The 19048-nt window shown below is 34.5% G+C and overlaps 2 protein-coding genes across 2 annotated transcripts; one reads left to right on the top strand and one right to left on the bottom strand.

The window, feature by feature from the left end:
• Positions 1 to 2062: 2062 nt before the first annotated feature.
• On the bottom strand, positions 2063 to 9864 carry LOC123913920 (chloride channel protein CLC-f). The gene is made up of 9 exons (XM_045964837.1): positions 9046 to 9864; positions 7645 to 8050; positions 6534 to 6728; positions 5110 to 5564; positions 4694 to 4798; positions 4078 to 4287; positions 3509 to 3718; positions 3013 to 3245; positions 2063 to 2574 (listed from the first exon to the last, which is right to left on the bottom strand). The coding sequence occupies exons 1-9, from the start codon at positions 9439 to 9441 to the stop codon at positions 2505 to 2507; spliced, it is 2280 nt and encodes a 759-aa protein (XP_045820793.1). The 5' UTR covers positions 9442 to 9864; the 3' UTR covers positions 2063 to 2504.
• Positions 9865 to 13419: 3555 nt separating this feature from the next.
• LOC123914093 (uncharacterized protein At4g26450) lies at positions 13420 to 18992 on the top strand. The gene is made up of 4 exons (XM_045965088.1): positions 13420 to 15798; positions 16409 to 16598; positions 16802 to 16850; positions 18480 to 18992. Exons 1-4 carry the CDS (start codon positions 13724 to 13726, stop codon positions 18533 to 18535), a joined length of 2370 nt encoding a protein of 789 aa, XP_045821044.1. The 5' UTR covers positions 13420 to 13723; the 3' UTR covers positions 18536 to 18992.
• Positions 18993 to 19048: the final 56 nt, after the last annotated feature.

The following is a 19048-nucleotide window of genomic DNA, read 5'->3' as shown; positions in this document are numbered from 1 at the left end:
ATCAGTTTAGTCCCTAAAAAAGGTCAGAATAGGACCAAACTGGTTAACAGATATGTTTTAAGGGACAATTCAAACATTTTTTTTAAGAGACCTATTCAGACTTTTTTTCTTTAAGAGACCTATTCGGACCTTTTTTTCTTTAAGAGACCAATCTAAAACCAAAAATATCTATAAGGGATCATTTTACTGATTAAGCCTAATATTCAATTAAGAACAGAGACTTGTTCATATTCAATTAATTCACACTAGGAAGGAGATCTACTGCAGTAAATTTCCTCACAATTTTCATGCAGCTTTGATTTTGGACGGTTCGATATGTTATGTATGATTGAGATTCTTTTGATTAAGTTTATAGTTGATTTAATGAGAATCGTCTGATTAATAATTAATGACTGGGATTGTTATAACTGTGTTTTTCTTACTGTAGCAAATTGTGTCGACAAGTTTTTTTTTTCTAATGCAAAAATTAATAGCATGTTAATTGTTATGTTAGTTTTTTTTATATCTTGTCGGTATTTAAATTCTGGATCTCTAACTCCTTTAACCCTTAGTTGAACTCAACAAATTCAACTAGTTGGCAAGTTTATTTAATTCGTGAAAGGTATAGGATATTTTGAGTATTGATCCATGATGGACCACTTGTGAAACCGTAGTATTAACCTATATTCCATCCGTCCCAAAATATAAGCAAAAATAGTTAAAGATACTTGATGTATTTGATTAAAAATTTGGATCAAATAAATTCACTTTAGTTGACCACTTTTTACTTATATTTTGAGACGGATGAGAGTAGATAGTATTAACCTATTAATGGTAGCACATGTTGATACAAATACAAACAATTAGCATGGTCAATGTTTCTGTATTATGAATAATGCTATTAACACACTCTTTAACAAACACACTCCAACACACTCTCTTTTATTGGTTGAAATTCACATGGGTCCCATAAAAAAATGTAGATCCATATAACTTTTATGGGACCCATATAAATTTTAACCAATAGAAGAAAGTGTGTTAGAGTGTGTTTGTTAAAGAGTGTGTTGCTAGCACTCCTCGTGTATTATTCAACCCGACACAATTTTCAATAAGGTTCTTAAAAATGCCTTTTAACGGTTATCATTCACGTGGTTTTTTTTTTTTTTGACTAAATCATTCATGTGGGTGTTGTTTCAAAAATAAATTAATATATGCGGTAAGATTTTAGACTCATGTGACTCATTTTTTTATTTTTTTCGTTTATAGACGAAATGATAAAGTCATTGAAACTCACACACACAAAGTGAAGTGATTGGGGTTCGAACCCCAATCCAGACGTCCGACACTAACAATTTCGACATTTCTGTTAGTTGAGCTAGGATTTGTGAACGATGTGACTCATTTTATTGACACGAAATCATAACTACCCTAATTAAGAATCAATTACATTGTCCACCACTAAATTTTTATTAGAAAGAATCATCTTAGGGCAGACACATGCAAGATTAGGATGAACCACTAAGAACCACACAACACAACACTTCCCTATTGATCTAAATTGTTTCACCTTCATCACCATATGGAAATTCATTTTCTAACACTAACACTTGTGATTACATACAATGTAATGATCTGATAGAGGCTTAAGAGAATAGAATAGACCCAAATAGTTTAATAACTATGATGAATTATACTTATCTAAATAAATCTAATTTGATGACTCGTGATTACTTTGTTATGGTTTCAATGCTATAAAGGCATTGATGAATGTAATAGGAATCAATAAAATGAATGAAGAAGTTAGTTTTAGTAGCTTAATGTAGTTTTTAGGCTCTTCTAGCAATATTTCCTCCATTAATAAACAACTAATAAGTTGTTTGTTACATAATCCCTTTCATTTTCTTAAATTATTACCAATGATTGAGTATCGATATCAATGCCATGCATAAAAGTCTTACTCTTATCTCCCACTCTACCTTCAACAAACCATATTTTTGTGTCAAAATCCGAAAAGGGAAAATCAAATATGAAAATACCAAATGAAATCACCTATCATATGAATAACTGGTGCAAACTCACAATATAGGTCATGAACAAATCAATATTTTCAAAGTAAAACATGTTTTTTTTTCACATTGTCTACAACAAAATTCCACAAGCTTATACCTAAGGAACCAAGAGGCATATGATAACAATGAAGCATAGTGCAATTTTTAGGTGTAAACCCTGTTTCTATTTCCCATTGTATTGAGTACACTAGTATTCTGCTTCTTATGGAGTTTACTTTACAAATCTGTAATTGCCCTAAATTATGCAAAAGAATATGAGGCTGTGATTAAGAATCATTGATTCTTAATGTGTCGGGGTTGGAAACATTTTTCTTCCTTATCAAATAACCACTTTTGTGGCATTAAAATATACACGGAACGATATATGGTCTCCCATTTAAAAGCAACAAAATAAGCTTTGTTGCTAAAAACTCACTATTTCTTTTGTAAGGGCAACCAAGAAGCTTGAACCATGAGTTAATGAACAGTTGTCAAATTGTTTTCTGTCCTACTTTGATAAGCTAACTTCCTGTGGTTAATCTCTTTCCTGCACACAAACATATATATATCATCAACCAAAAGAAGAAATTATGCTTAGTTTGGTTTAACCTCTTGCTTACAAGATTATTTCAATTCAAATAAAGTATGATTCTTTACTTGCAAGTAATATGAAAGGGAACAAGAAATTATGCTTAATTTGGAATTTGGATTAACCTCTTATTTACAAGATTATTTCAATTCAAATAAATTATGATTCTTTATTTCAATTCAGATATTTTACTATAGAATGATGAATTGCAATTCAAGATGAGATTCTTGTCCAAAATATATACACACTAGAGACTCGTATCGATTGAATTCTATTGTGTATCAAATCGAGATGCAACTCATAATAATAATAATAATAATAATAATAATAATAATAATAATAATAATAATAAATAAATAAATAACCATTAGATAAGTATCGGATTTGAAGAAAAACCTGAGACAGTGCCATAGTTCGTCATAATGAAGAAGACCAACAATTCTCCGCTTCCTCTCTCTATTGCGATCTCTACTGCGTTTAACTACAGGCAATTGCTTAATGCCCTTGGCCTCCATTAACTCTCTGGCCATAGCCAAAGTAGTATTTGGATAACAAGTTAAAAGTCCACGTGCTCGCCCACGATAGCTCATTCCTCGAGTGCAAACAGAGGAAACAAGCAATGTGTTCACCTGTCAAATATTCAATATAAATTATTATTAGAAGATAATTGCAAGAAGGAAATATAGTATAAATAACATTTCCAAGGTTAAATTAATAACAATTTTATGTTGCATTAATAACAATTAGTATGCAGAAACCAATGTTTATTAACTTTTTTTTCTTTCTATGTTCCATTTTCTCATGAATTCTCAAAAACAGCTGTTTCTAAAACAATTTGTAAACAGACACAACATCCTTAAATATATACAGAAGAGCGGCGCTTTCTACATACATCCACATCTGAGTCGCTCATAGAAGTCTCATTAGACTTCTCGGATCGACACCTTCTAATGTCACCATATGTCAATATTCCTTCCAGAAAATCATCTTCATCAACCACGAGCACACAGTTTTGCTGGCTGTCATGCATGATTTTGATTGCATCTTTTAGGGTTACAGATGATGAAACCTTCAGATAGTATTTTGACATAGCCTGAGAAACCTATTAAGAGGAATAATGACATTGAAAAGTTAGAGCTGTTTGAATTGACTTATTTATCTATTGACATAAGCACTTGTGAGTATGTTTGAGGGAGCTTGTGAAAATAGCTTATGACATGTCCAAAAGTTATTTTCAGCTTATTTTCATAGGTTCTCCAACTTATGCAATAGATAATAGCTTATACGAAAACAACCTTGACTTTATCTTATGTTATAGAAATAGCTTATACACATAAGTACTTATATGATAAGCGCTTATGTTATAAGCACTTACTTAAGTTGTTTATCCAAACATAGTCTTAATAACAAAAGATGGACGATGTCGATGATCAGAAGGAAAAAAGAAAAAGCTATCTCAACCTTAAGACTGTCCAGAAACAGTTCTTCATCGATTTCTTCAAGCTCGGAACCATCCCCAACAATACAGAGTTCTAAACCATTGCCATCATCATTATCTTCGGTATGCGAAATTGAAGAATATCCTCTTGACACTTTTCTTTTATCAGGTGCATCACTCTCCTTCGCCTGATTTGTCACTGAGGGAACCCAAATTGCCAATCCAACAGCCCCCTAAGAAATTTTGCGAATATAAAAGACGAAAAGTTGAAAGCATTAATTAAAAGATGGGCAAAACACGAGTCAAGGGAGTTGGAAAAACTACACAAAAGAAGGTTGAGACCGCTACTTGTGGCTAACAGAAAACACTAAATGTATTTTAAAATCCAAAAAATTCAAGAGAGGATTCATAGAGATTTGTTAGCATTTTGTGAATTGAGCAGTGACTTTGTTGTAGAAGGGGAAACCCTGGGAAGATAATTTTCTCTCCTATTCTTGCCCATTTTCTTAATAAAAGTGTCTTTTCGATTCAATACAATTTCTGGTTTCCTAACAAGTCATTCATATGAACTAGCAGGACAGTGGAAAAATACACAAACATCAAACTGAGCATTTTCTAGAGAGAGATTTATTGGATTACCATGAGAGGAAGCAGTATCCTATAATCTTTTGTCAGCTCAAACAGAAGTAGAACCGAAGTCAAAGGAACAGAACAAACAGATGCAAGTGTAGCAGCCATTCCAACCTGCACAAGTTAAACGAACTTGTAATCATCTGAATTTACATCAACAAAACAAGTCTTGAAGTCGACAGTGACATTCCTACAACTGACATACTACACAGCAGTGTTGTTAAATAGTGGCTACAGCGGCACTATATAGTAGTGGAATTTTTACAGACCGATATTGTTCCACGACAAGCGATTTAGTGCAAAGTGCAGTCAAATAGTGGCTACAACAGCGCTATAGCACTGTAAAGGAGCAGAACTTGAACAAACCCTACGCTCTGTGATTGACAAATGACAACACTGCTTCACAGGGAGTTAAGTCGGCTTACCAGAGCATAAGCCTGGGGTTGAGCAACAGCAGCATTTCCAGGAATTGCTGAATTGATAACTTCTGCAGCAAATCCTCCAAACACAGCACCAACTGCAGCACCAATCATTAAACTTGGTGCATAAAGACCACCTACCAGCCCAGATCCCTTACAAAGAGCTGTGGCAATAACCTTAGCACCTGCTAATTGAGTCAAAAGCCATATTCCAGGAGCGGAAGCACTCTTGCCGGTACGTAGAATTTCTTCCACATTTGTGAAACCCCAGTATAATATTCCAGGATATTTAAGGGCAATTATTCCAGCTCCTAAACCACCTATGGCAGGGCAGACTACAGTAGGAAGGCCAAATTTCTCCTGGATAACCTCGAAAAATTTGGTGAACCAAGCAACCAAACGAGTCATTGCCACGCTTACACAACCACATAGCATTCCCAATATCAGGTATAAAGGTAGCTCTGCATGCAACATCATGATGAAATATCAAAAAACATGTGAAGCATGGTATGGACTTCTTTCATTTAAAAACAGAAAATGAATCAAGTTTAAATAGGGTTCCAAACTTTTTGTTAACAAAAGAGCTTAATCAAAGCTTGTTAAAAAAGCTAACTAATATGAGGACCTCTAAGATTTAGTGTAAACATCTTGAGGTGACAAATTAGCAATGATGTCTCCGAATTGGAGATGTTTCTCTATTGATGTGACAGTGTACCTCAATGTGTTGTTTGGTCTTCTCAAGGACAACATTGGGGACAAAAATTAAATGCAACATGGTTGAACAAGTGTCGTTTGTATGATCTACCTGAATCGTAGACCCTTAAGCATTTGCTTTAACCAAAGAGTTCACAAGTGGTGGATGTCTATGGCGCTATGTTTTGGCACTTTATCTTGCAATTACATTATGTTTCTTAGTTTTGGAATATAATTGGTTACCTCCTACCAACATACAATACCTAGAGGTAGATCACCTATTACTACGAGAACTTGCCCAATCTACATTTTAATATTCAACAATATAAGTGTGTCATTTATCTTCATATGAACCCACACATTTTCCAACATGTATGAATAATTTGAAATGAGATCATAGCATCCCAGTGGGCCCACACAGCCATTTAAAATCGACAAATACAAAGTGCGACCAGTTTTACACTGATCTTCCAAGTTTGATATTGGCTTCCGCTGATCTAATAGAAGTTTGAAAATAAGGCCTATAGGAGTGTGAATAGGATTTCCATTTAACAAACCTACTTCCTCAAGGATGTCTATAGCATGCTTCATTAGCGAGATTACTATACCATCCCAGGCAGATAGTAAAATAAAAAGAGCAAGAAAGAAAAAGAAGAGGCATATCACAAACTCACAAAGACAAATATAATGCAATCTGAAACCATACACAAAATATACAACAATGTAAAGAATAGTACCGGCAGCAGATTTCAACTCGTACTCGGGCACTGTAAAAGCTGATTGGGTTCCCTGTAAGACATTTGATACAGTTGACGAAATAACAGAAGCCAATATAATCATGGCAGTTGTAAATGGAGGAGAATTTTCTGCACGGAGTGGCCTCAGCACAGTTTCAATAGCGAAGAAACAACCAGCAACTGCTGCATTGAAGCCTGAAGAAAGAAAAATGCAAAGCTAAAACAACTAACATTTAGAAATCCAAATGGTAATCAAGATACTACAAAATAAACTCGACTCCGAACCCAACCACAATCAGCAAGAAAAACCAGTTTGACATAACTTTCTAGCAAAGCTAGATGCCAGAGCATAGAAGGAAATTGTCCAGGGACTCAATTCTAACTGATATAGCATTTTTTTTTTTTGAAGCAACAGATATAGCATTTTTAAACTCAAACGAAGTACATAATTTCATAGTTTCAAGTATCAACATCGGTCGGAACCTGCTATATAGCAAGAGAAACTATTTTTTCAAAAGCTCATAAAATAATAAGTCTTAAGTGTATGTAATAGTTGGATGAAAAGATTGGCTCGCTCCTATCCTAACAGCAGCCATGATCAACTATACTAAACGATTGATTCCACACATTTTTAGTCTCTCTAGTTTGGACTAAAGAGTAAATTTGGTCTATCAAATCTCTTTTGAGCCAATGAAGTCCCTCTACATTAAAAGTTAAGCAAATGTGGTCCTATTGTTAAAATTCTTTTACCTAAAACAATTAAATACCCTAAAAACTCTCCAACTCTTGAGTCAACTTACGACAGCGTTCCATCAATCAGGTAACTAAAAAAGTAAAACATAATTAATGCAAACAATATCACATTTAGAAAAGAAAAAACAAAAAGAATCGAAAGACCCTTACAAATGATTGCCTAGACCTAAAATAATTTAATGGGAATCATCATTAACCTGCCCTTGTATGAGTAGGCAATCAATCAGGTATAACGGCCATGAAAAGTTTTAAACTTTCGTCATTAAAAGTCTTGAGGAGCCTTAAATGGCAAGAATAAGAAATGAGTAAACATCAAATTGAGTTTTAAATAGTGACTTCAATAAGATTGTCAGGCTACCTGAAGAAATTCCAGCTGCTGCACCAGCTGCAACAAGTGCTATTTTTCTTTCTCTGTTGTTTTCCATCATTAATGAGAATCCATTGGCACAAGACTTTCCAATATCGACACTAGGACCTTCAGGACCCAATGAACAGCCAGTACCTAAAGTGACTGCAGCCTGAATAGCCTTTACCGTTGGATAGATTCCGGAAAGCAAGTCAAAACCTTGTCTTTGAGAGGAATAACTTGCCTGCTTTATTTGGTCCAATATTTCAAGTAAACCACACATCATGCCAACCATTACTCCTCCGGTGACTGGTATCAAAAGGATTCGATGCCATGTATCGGCCAATCTCTGCAAACGAAGCCAGGCAGCACCCTCATTCGGAGTACCAGCCCATACCCATTCATGTATTACATGCACCTAGATGAGAAAATTTACTGTACAAGATTAGTAGGTAAAAGAGAATCTGTGATAGTTTCAATCAAGTTCCATTGATAAATCACGCAATGAAGACATGCCCGATATCTAGAATATCATATTCATTCTTGATGTTTGCAATATAGACAGACTGGTCACACCACAGTCAACAGATAAATTACATTAAAGCCAGACGACGATGAAGTACACCAACAAGCACGTGAGAGGAGAAAACTGTCACAGAGGATCAAAGCTAACAACAAGTCACAAAGGCAAAAAACGATACACACTTAACAAGATGACATTTGGATTGATCAAAGATTTAAGACACTTATGCTTTCAATCTTATACAACACCAAACCAAGTAACCATAACATAAGCCACGAGTTATCTAATTTCCCCATTTTTGTTAATATAGACAGTCCTTACTTCTAACTTCTAAGTTTCAACATTAGAGAAATTCTTATGCACTCCAAGAGTAGGCGGCCCAGTGCACCCACCAGGTGGGATCAGTGACATCCAAGTCAGAAGTCACAAGCAGCATGAATACATATCATCTGATCAAATTCACAGATACATCAAATTTAAGGATTTGAATCTATGTAGCACCGACAGTTCAGATTGAAGATGTGTCTGGTATCCCACAAGTGACACATGTGGTTACATTCAATCACTTTCATATTCTGAAACTATTACAAGTGTCTAAGTCCCGGTGTCGATGTTAGGTGTCCGTGTATGTGTTTCATAGATCTGTATCATCATTGAGACTTGAGAGTATAACTAACTAACTAACAAACTACCTAGTATCGGTAATAGTTTCTCCTAACACCATATCCTAGTTTGTTTTGCTCCTATATGGCTATACCCATTTAGATCAACATTCACACACACTAATTTTCAACACAACAACAAACAAACAAAACACAACTTGTTCTACATATAAATCACATAAACATATCAAAAAATAAAACATTCTAAAAGATTGAAATTTGACAAACCCCTTTATTGAAAGCAGCAACAAGGAGACCAGTGGCAAGACCAAGGAGACAACCAAGTAGCAACAAAGCCCATTCAGGAGGTGCACTATCAGCAAGTTCATCACCAGAAGAATCAAAAGAATGAAGATCAAAATCAGAGTGAGAATCACGAGGATTACTATTAATATTACTATCATCATGATGATCTCTTTCTCTATCTAACCGCTTAAAACTATGACGATGATGACCAGATAATTTCAACAAATCTCTGAACCCTTTACCACTACCACTGCTTCCACCACCACCACTAACACCACCGCCATTGACGCTGGCAATGATTTCGGATCCATGAGCTTCAACATCTCGTTCTGCATCTTCTGATGAAACTAGAAGACGGTGTTGATCGTTTTCCGGCATTGGAAAACTCTGTTATTTGAGATTTGTTCAAAAACCCATCAAGAAAATCGCTTCAATTACAAAACCCAGTTCTTAAATTTCTCAAATTTCGAAACTTTATAGAAAAGAATCAAAATTTATGAATGAATGTGAAGAATGAAACAAAAGGGTTTGAAAATTCAAATTAAAATTGAAATGGATCTTTGTGTAAATAATGAAAATATATAGTGTTCTTCGGAATGAGTTGATGAGAGTTAAGATGTTAATATGAGTTTGAATCCAAAGAAGGAATTTGTTGAAGCTTGTTCGTTTCTTGTTTTGGAAACAATGAACTATCTTTAATCGTAAAATGCAAAACCAGAAAAGAAAAAAAAAATGGTCATGTGTCATATCATCATATTAATCATATGTATGTGACATTTCTAATTGAGTTTAATTTTAGGCTTAATCATAAAATAGTCTCTTAAAGATATTTTTGATTTTACATTGGTCCCTTAAAGAAAAAAAGGTCTGAATAGGTCTTTAAAGAAAAAAAATGTCCGAATAGGTCTTAAAGACATATTCGTTAATCAGTTTGGTCCTATTCAGACCTTTTTTTAGGGACCAAACTGATTAACAGAGATGTCTTTAAGGACCTATTTGGACCTTTTTTTCTTTAAGGGGTCTATTCAGACATTTTTTTCTTTAAGACACCAATCTAAAACCAAAAATATTTTTAAGGGACCATTTTACTAATTAAGCCTTAATTTTTGCTTTCTCTAAATAAAATAAAAATATTCTTACCTTGTCAAAAAAAAAATACATTATTCACTTACTTTAGCAAAAACAAAAAAGTAATTTACCATACTAGTAGTCCTAACTTTGTACTCCCCCGGTTCTATATATAAGAAAACATTTACTTTTTAAATTCATTGTAAAATTGATGTATCTAGACCTTATTATAATTTAGATATATCAATTTCACAATGAATCTAAAAAATTGAAGTTTTCTTATATATATATAGCGCTTTCAAACAAATCTTTAATTTTATGAATATCTTAAAAGTTTTTTTATTTTGACAATTTTATGAATATTAGTTATTATTTTCTCCGTTTCAAATTACTTGACGTTTTAGAAGAAAAAAAAACAAGAAATTTAAAAAAGTGTATTTTTACACCTTACTTTTCTATTATACCCTTATTTTAATTCACCAATGTTTTTTTCACACACTTTCTCTTTCCAATAAATTTAATATGTTATGTACCAATTTATTTTTTTTTAAAAAAAAGCAAACTTTTTTTCGAAGAAGTTTAGTAAAAAAAACAATAAAAAGAATTAAAATAAGAATGAGGGTATAATAGAAAAAATATAACCTTAAATTATCAAAAACGACAAATAATTTGAAAAAAATAAAATTTTCTAAAACGTAAGTAATTTGAAACGGGTGTAGTATATTTTTTTTGTAAACAAGAGGGTTAAAAAATCCAACAAATAAGACTACGAAGCAATTAAACGAGGGGTAGTAATCCCAGCAATATAGCTACATACAAATAACTAAGAGGAGTCCAGTACGGCTCATAAAAAACTAAAGGATCACTAACATCACATCTTATATTAACAAGCATATCAGCACACCGATTAACTTCATAATAAGAGTGTTGAATGCGGACTTCCCAATCAAGTAGAACTCACCACGTATCTTCCTTGATCATGTTAACCACTACTTGAGAGTCAATATGAAACTCTACCGAGCGAAAACCAAGATCTCAAACACAACGTAAACCTTGTAAGATTGTCCACAACTTTGCTACACAAGCACTACAACTCTCAACAAACTCCCTGAAAAGCGTGAATAACGTTGATATACATCTTCGCAAGGTAATTATTTAACTTGATAATATCAACCAGAAATATGATATTCATGACATAAATAAAAAATCTACTAAGTATAATATATTGACAAGAGAAAACAAAAGAATCCAACTTTTTAAATTTTGGTCTATCTACCAACATAGTGTGACACAAGTGGTACTTAGATCTCTTAATCTCTCCAACCATGACACTATTCCTGCAGCTGGGTTGCGAGCTTTTTCAAAAAAGATTACAACTTTAACTTCACTCATTTGTTCCAACATTGGTTCTATCAATGGCATTGATCTCAAACTTATCGCCGATTGTTTTCCTTTGCTCGAAGAACTCGATCTCAGTTGCCCTAGAAAGTTAGTAAATTGCTCTGATGGAGTAGAGGCACTTTCATTGTCACTTTTCAAACTCCGCAAACTAAATTTCACTCATCACCGTTACCTCGACGATGAATTGATTTTCCAATTGTTCAAGAACTGTAAGTTTCTCGAAGAGTCTATAACGGTTTGCTGTCACCAGCTGACAGTAGGTGTTGCTTGTGCTCTAAGCTAGAGACCGATATTGAGGTCTATATACTTTGAATGTCTTAGTAATAAAAGTGCACATGTTACTTCACATAAATCCAACAAAAATTCAGACTTTACTTATAAATTTATTAAAACATTGGTGCGTTGGTTCATAAATATTAGTTCAACTGACAAAAATATTGAAATTATTAGTGTCAAACGTCATAATTGGGGTTGGAACTCCGATCACTTCACTTTACGCGTGTGAATTTTCAATTACTCTATCATTTCGTCTATCAACAACAAAAAAACATTGGTGCATTGCGTGTTTGATTTAATATTGACAAGTTATATTTAAACTTTTGTTTAATATCTACGTACAAGTAAAATAGACTTATATCATGCACAATATATAAAAAATAATTAAAATTTTCAAAGTTTTCTTTGTCAAATATAATTTCAAAGTAGTACCGGTCTGTTTTTTTTTTTTTTACGTTTAATTTCAAAGCTGGTCTTAATTTATGCCTAGTAGAGTAGTGGTAGGAATAATAATAAATATTTGTACTAATAATAAATTAAAGTGAGCTTTTCAGTCTTTCGTACGAGCGTGCAATCCATTCATTATGTATTTAACTATTTATGAATGAATGAAAACGAAAGGAAATAAAGATAAAGAGCATTATCTGTGTGGCAATGGAAGCAACAATACAATAGTAGTGGACTAGAAAGATGAAAGAAACAAGATCCAACAAATAACACACGTAAGTTGCTTTCACTTTTTAGTAAAAATCTAACATATATGATCTCATATATTCATTCTACTTAAAGTTTTTACACTTGATCATATGATCTCATACATTCTACTTCAATTTTACACTAGATCAAACCTACTTATTTTACTAATATATGATTTAATTTGTATACTTATAAAATATTTTTTATACATATACAACTAAATCATACTACCATCTAAATATTTTGTTGAAATGTGTATATAAATTTTAGCTTAACTGACATAAACGTGGAATATGCTAGTGTCGGACGACATAAACGAAGTTCAAACCTCAATCTCTCCACTTTTTGTGTATGTATGTTTTCAATCGTTTGTCATTTCCTCTATCTACGAAAAAAAATGTTAAAATGTTTAAAGAATTAATCTATAAAAATGTTAAAATAGCTAAAGAATTAATCTATAAATGTGGAACAATAATATGATTTTATTAAATATACATGTAAAAAAAAGTCTACAGCTTGATTTCAATTAAATTTCATTATAAAATTAACTAGACGAAGAATATCCATTGAATTCATTCACAAAATAATGACAAAGGAAAGATACACCAATAATTTAAAATAATTTTATACCATAAATCAATCAATTAGAATCATGTTTTTTTTTTTTTTGCTATATCACCTTATTTCACTTCATTTTTTTTAATGTTAACCAATTTTATTGATTTCCAAGTGTAAAATTAATTCACGCAAACAACACGTATCATTTAAACAAATGAGTTCAATTTATACATACTATTATCAATGTAAAATTATTTTACACATATATTCAATGATATACAATCGTCATATCATTTAATGAATATGACATATATTTTTAAACACAATATATGATATGTCAATATATTATTGGACACTTGATAATCAATTTTATAATAAGCTTTAATCTCCTGTTTCTCTCCCCACCAACACTTACCGTGTTCCTTTCACCTTCATCACCATTTTCAACCACTTCAATTTCATTTCTTCATACTCATCACTGTCACTTCAATTTCCAGATCTGATTCTTTCACTTTTTCAATTCCCTCCTTTTTTTTGTTTATTCTTCACCAATTCTCGGTGTTCGCGATTTTTTGTTATCGAATTTCTGAATTTTATGATTATCATATGATTTTGATTTTGATCTGAATTATTGTTATTGTTAGATTGAAATTGAAATAGTATGCACCCTAGGCAGCGTAGTCCTAGAGGCTTTTATGCCTCTGAATATCGCCACCGTGGTGGCGGCGGTGGTGGTGGTGATGTTGGTTTTGGAAGAGGTTATAACAACCGCAGAGGTCCTGCTTCTGCTGCTGTTGTTGTTCCTGGTGCTGCTGCCGTTGTTCCCGGCGGTGGCGGTGATATTTTTGTTGAGGCGGGTAGGCTAGCTGCTGAGTATTTAGTTTCTCAGGGATTGTTGCCACCAAGTGTTTTGTCTTTGAAATTGTATAATAATCAAAATGGTAGTTTTAAGAAGCATGTTGGTGTTGGTGTTGGTGTTGGAGTTGGTGGTGGTGTTGTAGGTGGTGTTGGTTTGGGGGAAATTTCGGTGGATGGGGGGAGGGCATCGGTGCTTGCTCGATTGGGGAATAATGTGGTTCCGATTGTGGATGGAGGGTTGTCTGCTGGGAGGAGGAAATTAGGGTTTGAAGAGTTTGGAGAAAAGGGTGGTAGTAGGAGGAGAGGGAGTTTTAACAGTAATGGGTTTGATTGGGGTAATAGAGAGTATAGAAGGAATGGATCATGGTCTGATAGATTTGGAGGTGGTTCGGATATTAGGGAGGATGATGATAATATTGATGGTGGTATTGGTAGAGGTGCTGCTGCTGGCGATGGTGGTAGTGGTGCTGGCGATGGTGGTAGTGGTAGTGGTGCTGGTGTCGGCAATGGTGTTAGACAACAAGATGAAGAGCAGCGTCAGCTGCAGCAGCAGGAGGAGGTTGCTGTTGGTGGTGTTGTTGATAATGTGATGCAGAAATTGAATTCGAATGAGGATGGTAATGATTTGGAAGCTGAGACTGATAAGAATGAGGTGTTTGATGGTGAATTGTCGGGAGCGAAACAAAGCTCTTCTATTGAAGGAAAAGATGCATGTGAGATGGATGTGGAGTTTGTTGGGAGTACCAATGATTTGGAGAATATTAGCGGTGATGTTAAGGAGGTGGTGAAGAATGGAACTGGTAGTGGTGAATCTAATGATGGCGATAAACCAAGCATCTCGAACAATTCGAAGAATTCGTCTGCTCAGTCAAGTGATCAGGAGAATAATAGCTCTGGCATAGTTTTCACTGATTTACTTTCACTGTGTAAATCTATTAAGGTGCCTACTAAGACACGCTCTTCGCTGACACACAAGAATTTGAATGCTCTTCCCCATGTGAACAATGGACAAGGGAATGCTCACGATATTGGGAATCTTCAAGGACCCGAAGTCTTAGCTGAAAATGAGTCTGTTAAAGGCTCATCCTCAGGTGATTTGCTATCTGAAAAGACTTATGATATAGTGCATCTTGACTCGGATAGTCCCGAGGCAGAACCATCAGAACCTGTCCATTCTGACGAGGATATGAAGGAATTGGATACTGCTTTTGAAGCTGAGGAAGATCAATCTGTTGAGTCTCAATCTGATCAAGATGGGGGTTATATGCATGATAAAGGACAAGAGTCTACCACTGAACTACCGGAATTTGGAGGTTGCAGTTCCGTGTCTGAGGAAAGGGGTGTGAAACGTGTTGCGGAAGAAGATGATGTTAGGGAGGACGCCAAAAGACTGAGAGAGTGGCAGGCCTTGCCCTCCCCTATACCGAAGACTGAGGCATACTTTCTCCATAACATCCCAATTGAGGTGAAAGAGAGTCCAGAGCATGATGAAATTTCACATGTTGACAAGGTGAATATGGTTTCTGATCAAGGGAACCTTATGAGTAGTTCTCAGTTCACAGACGAGGGAGATAGATCCTTTTTCGGATGTTCAGAGGAGAAGCCACCGTTGTCAAGTTCGTTTAGAACTTGTGATCTGAATCTCATCGAAGCATCTGAAGTTCATGACAATCACGTTGATCATCCAGTTCTTATTTACTCGCCTCCTGTTCCTGAAACAAAGGAAGTTGTACCAGTTGATATTGATCTGTCCAAAAATCTTGCTAGTGTATCAGGCAAATTCACTACTCATACAACAAATGGCAAAGAGATTGAAGTAATTGATCTAGAAAGTGATTCCAATCTTGAAGAAAAGGCAATCGACAGTATAGATAGAAAGTATGTTTCTTCCATATTCTTTCCATGCTTTATGTCAGCATTGTTAACTGTTTTATCTCGTGTCTCCATTTCAATGTTCGTTAGGACCTTATTGGTTTAGTTATCATTCTTTCTTCCAGTTCATTTGTGAAAATATCAGCTGAACTGAAGCATATAGTTTTATGATCTTTTCTTTGCCTTGCAGCTCTCTCACCAATATCATTTTATACATTTTATTCCTTTTATGCATGCTTTTATTTAGGACCCAGGGTATTTTGCGATTGACTTATTGAACTTATCTACCAGTTGAAACACTTGTGAGACTGTTTGTGAGAGATAATGGGAACAACTTATGACATGCCCATAAGCTCTCCAGGATAACTTATGAAAACAGTTTGATTTTATTCTAGTTTTTGTTATACAAACAGCTTATACATAAGCACTTATATGACAAGCTCTTATGCTATAGCACCGCTTAATTAAATTGTTTATCCAAACAGGGTCCTAATTGATCTGGTTTTCATCCTTTCTTCCAGTTACTCAGTGAACAAATTAGCTGAAGCTTATAGTTTAAAGATCCCTTCTTTACCTTGCAGCTCTAATACTAATATATTGTTATTCAAACACACAGGACAGACACTATGTTTACAGGCCTTGAAGGTTTTACCAGCCATGCTCAAAATGCTGCTGATATACATGATGTTCAGGATGGATATGGGCTGATGATATCAGAGTTGCTTGGGACAGATTTCACAAACTGCTCATCAGTACCCGACGACATAAATTCTGTGCACGATGAAATAGGCCTTCACAATGGAACGGTACTTACTGATGCTAGCTAAATTGATTTAGATTTTTTCATACATGTCATTTTAAAATAACCTTTGTGGACTTGATGTTTACTGTCTTTATAATATACAACGAACGGGGCCAATCAACTTGTCAGCTGCATTTTCTTTGTTCAGATAACATGATTATTAATAACAATTGATGATTTTCACGTACTTTCATTCTTTTATTTCAGGGGACACTTGCCGAGGATGATTCCATATATATGTCGCTGGGAGAATTAAGTATGTCAGTTCTCTTTAATTCTCTTTTTTGTAAAAAGTATATGTGATTTGTATTTGTTGCTTTTTAATGGTGCGTTTATGGGTGGTTGAGTTGGTTACCACACTAATGCTTTCGTTGGCTTTTGTGATGGTAGAGATATTAGCTGTCTATTTATTTGTTGTATTTAATGAATGTTATTATCCTCTATTCTTGAACCACAGTATTTTCCCCACTAATTCACAGACACGCTAGACACTTCCATGTATGTTTTATTTATAGTGGAAGTTCACCACTTGTGTTTTCTTTTATCCTCTGGTCAACCCCACCATTGAATTTTCACTCGGTGGCCAACCGGTCCACCTAACCTTGTTACCATCTATCCAATGTTGTTAATCACTGATTGTGGAAAATAGCGGTTTGTTTGCGTTCCGTTATGTTGCCGTGCTATAGCATCGTTATTGGTGTTATTTGACAACACTTCATACTAAATAGCATATTATGGAACAAGAGCGATTTTTCGAATTCTGTTACACTATAGCGCTGTAACAGCTATTTGACAACGCTGCATCTATCTTGCTATGCATTGATGTGACATGTCAACCTTGTCAACCAATTCTGGGGTGTGGCACAATCTTCTGCCACAATCTGTCCAGACCTGCTCTTAACTAGTCTTTTTTGTCTGGTCCAGTCAAATGCAGTTATCAAATGGCCATGGCTCTCAGATTGAACATTTGAGTTTGTTTCACTGGCTGATTTGCTTATATCCACCTCACCCTCACATGCGCAATTCTATCCACAGTAGTAACCCATCTTTTTGTTTCCCTTGGCAAAGTTATTTTCTCCACTCTTGATCCTCATTGCATGATTATTGAGTTACCATTGACATCTTTCACCCTATTATGCTTTTGCCACCTCTTCAGCCCCGTCTCTTTTACTCATGCAGCTTTGTGCTATTCTGGGTTAGCCAAAACAATGATGAATATGAATAAAATGATTTCACTGCATTATAGTGACACTTGGTAGCTAGTTCTTTTGCCTATGTAAACCTTATGATATCAACAACTATAATGGGAAGGTTAGGTTCTGTTAATTTGAGAAGGATCATAAAAAGAAACTTCTCTGCTGCATGTTCTTTGAGAGAGAGGTGGGGAAGCGTGAGTGCATTTAAACATAGCTGGTTAGACAAGTACCTGGACATATGAGTCTACGACTGTTAGTTACAGCATGATCAAAGTCTCGAATTGAAACCTACTGCTTCAGTCCCTAAATATAGGACCCTCTTGAGATTTTTTCTTATCCCTTTTTGTAAGACTAAGACCCTTTTCAAATTTTCAATTGCATTAATGATTTCTTTACTAACATACCTGTAATTATGTTACATATTTTTTTTTCTGCAACTTGTAAGAAATACTATGATGGAAGTATAAAACTAATTCTCCTTCCTGAAGTGTGAAGTGTAAAATCTAATACTTAATTTTTGTGATTTAGTCAACGGAGTCCTATATTTAGAGACGAAGGTAGTCATTGATTATTGCAACATATGTAATCATCAACTTACTGAATTTATGAAATAATGATATATCAGTCTGCAGATTCTTGTATTGGATTTCATGTTTTGTATGTACCTCAACTATTTATCTTTTGTATAGGCTTTTTGCGCCCGTGGGAGCAGCCACCATCACAGGATTATCAGAAGCACTTCTGAGCCATTATCACTCAAATCCTCTTGGGAGACATTATGTAGAGGTATGCATCGTACGTCAACATAGTCCTCTGTTAAAAGGTTACTAGGTTTCAACAATAGTGAAAGTCAACACAGTCCTGTGTTAAAAGGTTACTGGGTTTCAACAAAAGTGAAAATGCTGCTTTGGATATTTTTCTCTCCATTTTACCAATTGTCTCCTGTTTGGCATTATATAAGCTAATTTCCTGTAATCTCTACATCGCGGCATGGCATTTAGTTTATTTTAAGAGCTAGAGGGTCAAAATTGTAAAATATCCTGTTGTAACTTTACTTATGTATTGGCTATCTGTAGGAAATATTTGATAAAATGGCTTTATATCGACATATTCGTCGAGATATTGAGCCAATTATAGTCCTGTACTGTGCCTATGAGTTTAAATTGTGAATCCAATTTTATAATGTATATGGTTACTTACCACATATTTCTTTTAATTATAAAAAATGTATTCTGATAGGAACTGGTTTTATATCAAG

The sequence above is a fragment of the Trifolium pratense genome, linkage group LG3 (genome assembly GCF_020283565.1).
Source record: "Trifolium pratense cultivar HEN17-A07 linkage group LG3, ARS_RC_1.1, whole genome shotgun sequence".
Classification (NCBI taxonomy): Eukaryota; Viridiplantae; Streptophyta; class Magnoliopsida; order Fabales; family Fabaceae; genus Trifolium; species Trifolium pratense.
The sequence above is the reverse complement of the archived record's forward strand: the minus strand, read 5'-3'. Positions and strand labels throughout refer to the sequence as shown.

Excerpts from the sequence above, each read along its gene's own strand:
- LOC123913920 (XM_045964837.1), bottom strand. The coding sequence starts at position 9,441 with ATGCCGGAAAACGATCAACACCGTCTTCTAGTTTCATCAGAAGATGCA. Across the intron at positions 6,729-7,644 it reads AGCAGCTGGAATTTCTTCAG|GCTTCAATGCAGCAGTTGCT; the intron begins GTAGCCTGACAA and ends TTCTTTCTTCAG. Across the intron at positions 5,565-6,533 it reads CGAGTTGAAATCTGCTGCCG|AGCTACCTTTATACCTGATA; the intron begins GTACTATTCTTT and ends TGTTGCATGCAG.
- LOC123914093 (XM_045965088.1), top strand. The coding sequence starts at position 13,724 with ATGCACCCTAGGCAGCGTAGTCCTAGAGGCTTTTATGCCTCTGAATAT. Across the intron at positions 15,799-16,408 it reads ATCGACAGTATAGATAGAAA|GACAGACACTATGTTTACAG; the intron begins GTATGTTTCTTC and ends TCAAACACACAG. Across the intron at positions 16,851-18,479 it reads TATGTCGCTGGGAGAATTAA|GCTTTTTGCGCCCGTGGGAG; the intron begins GTATGTCAGTTC and ends TCTTTTGTATAG.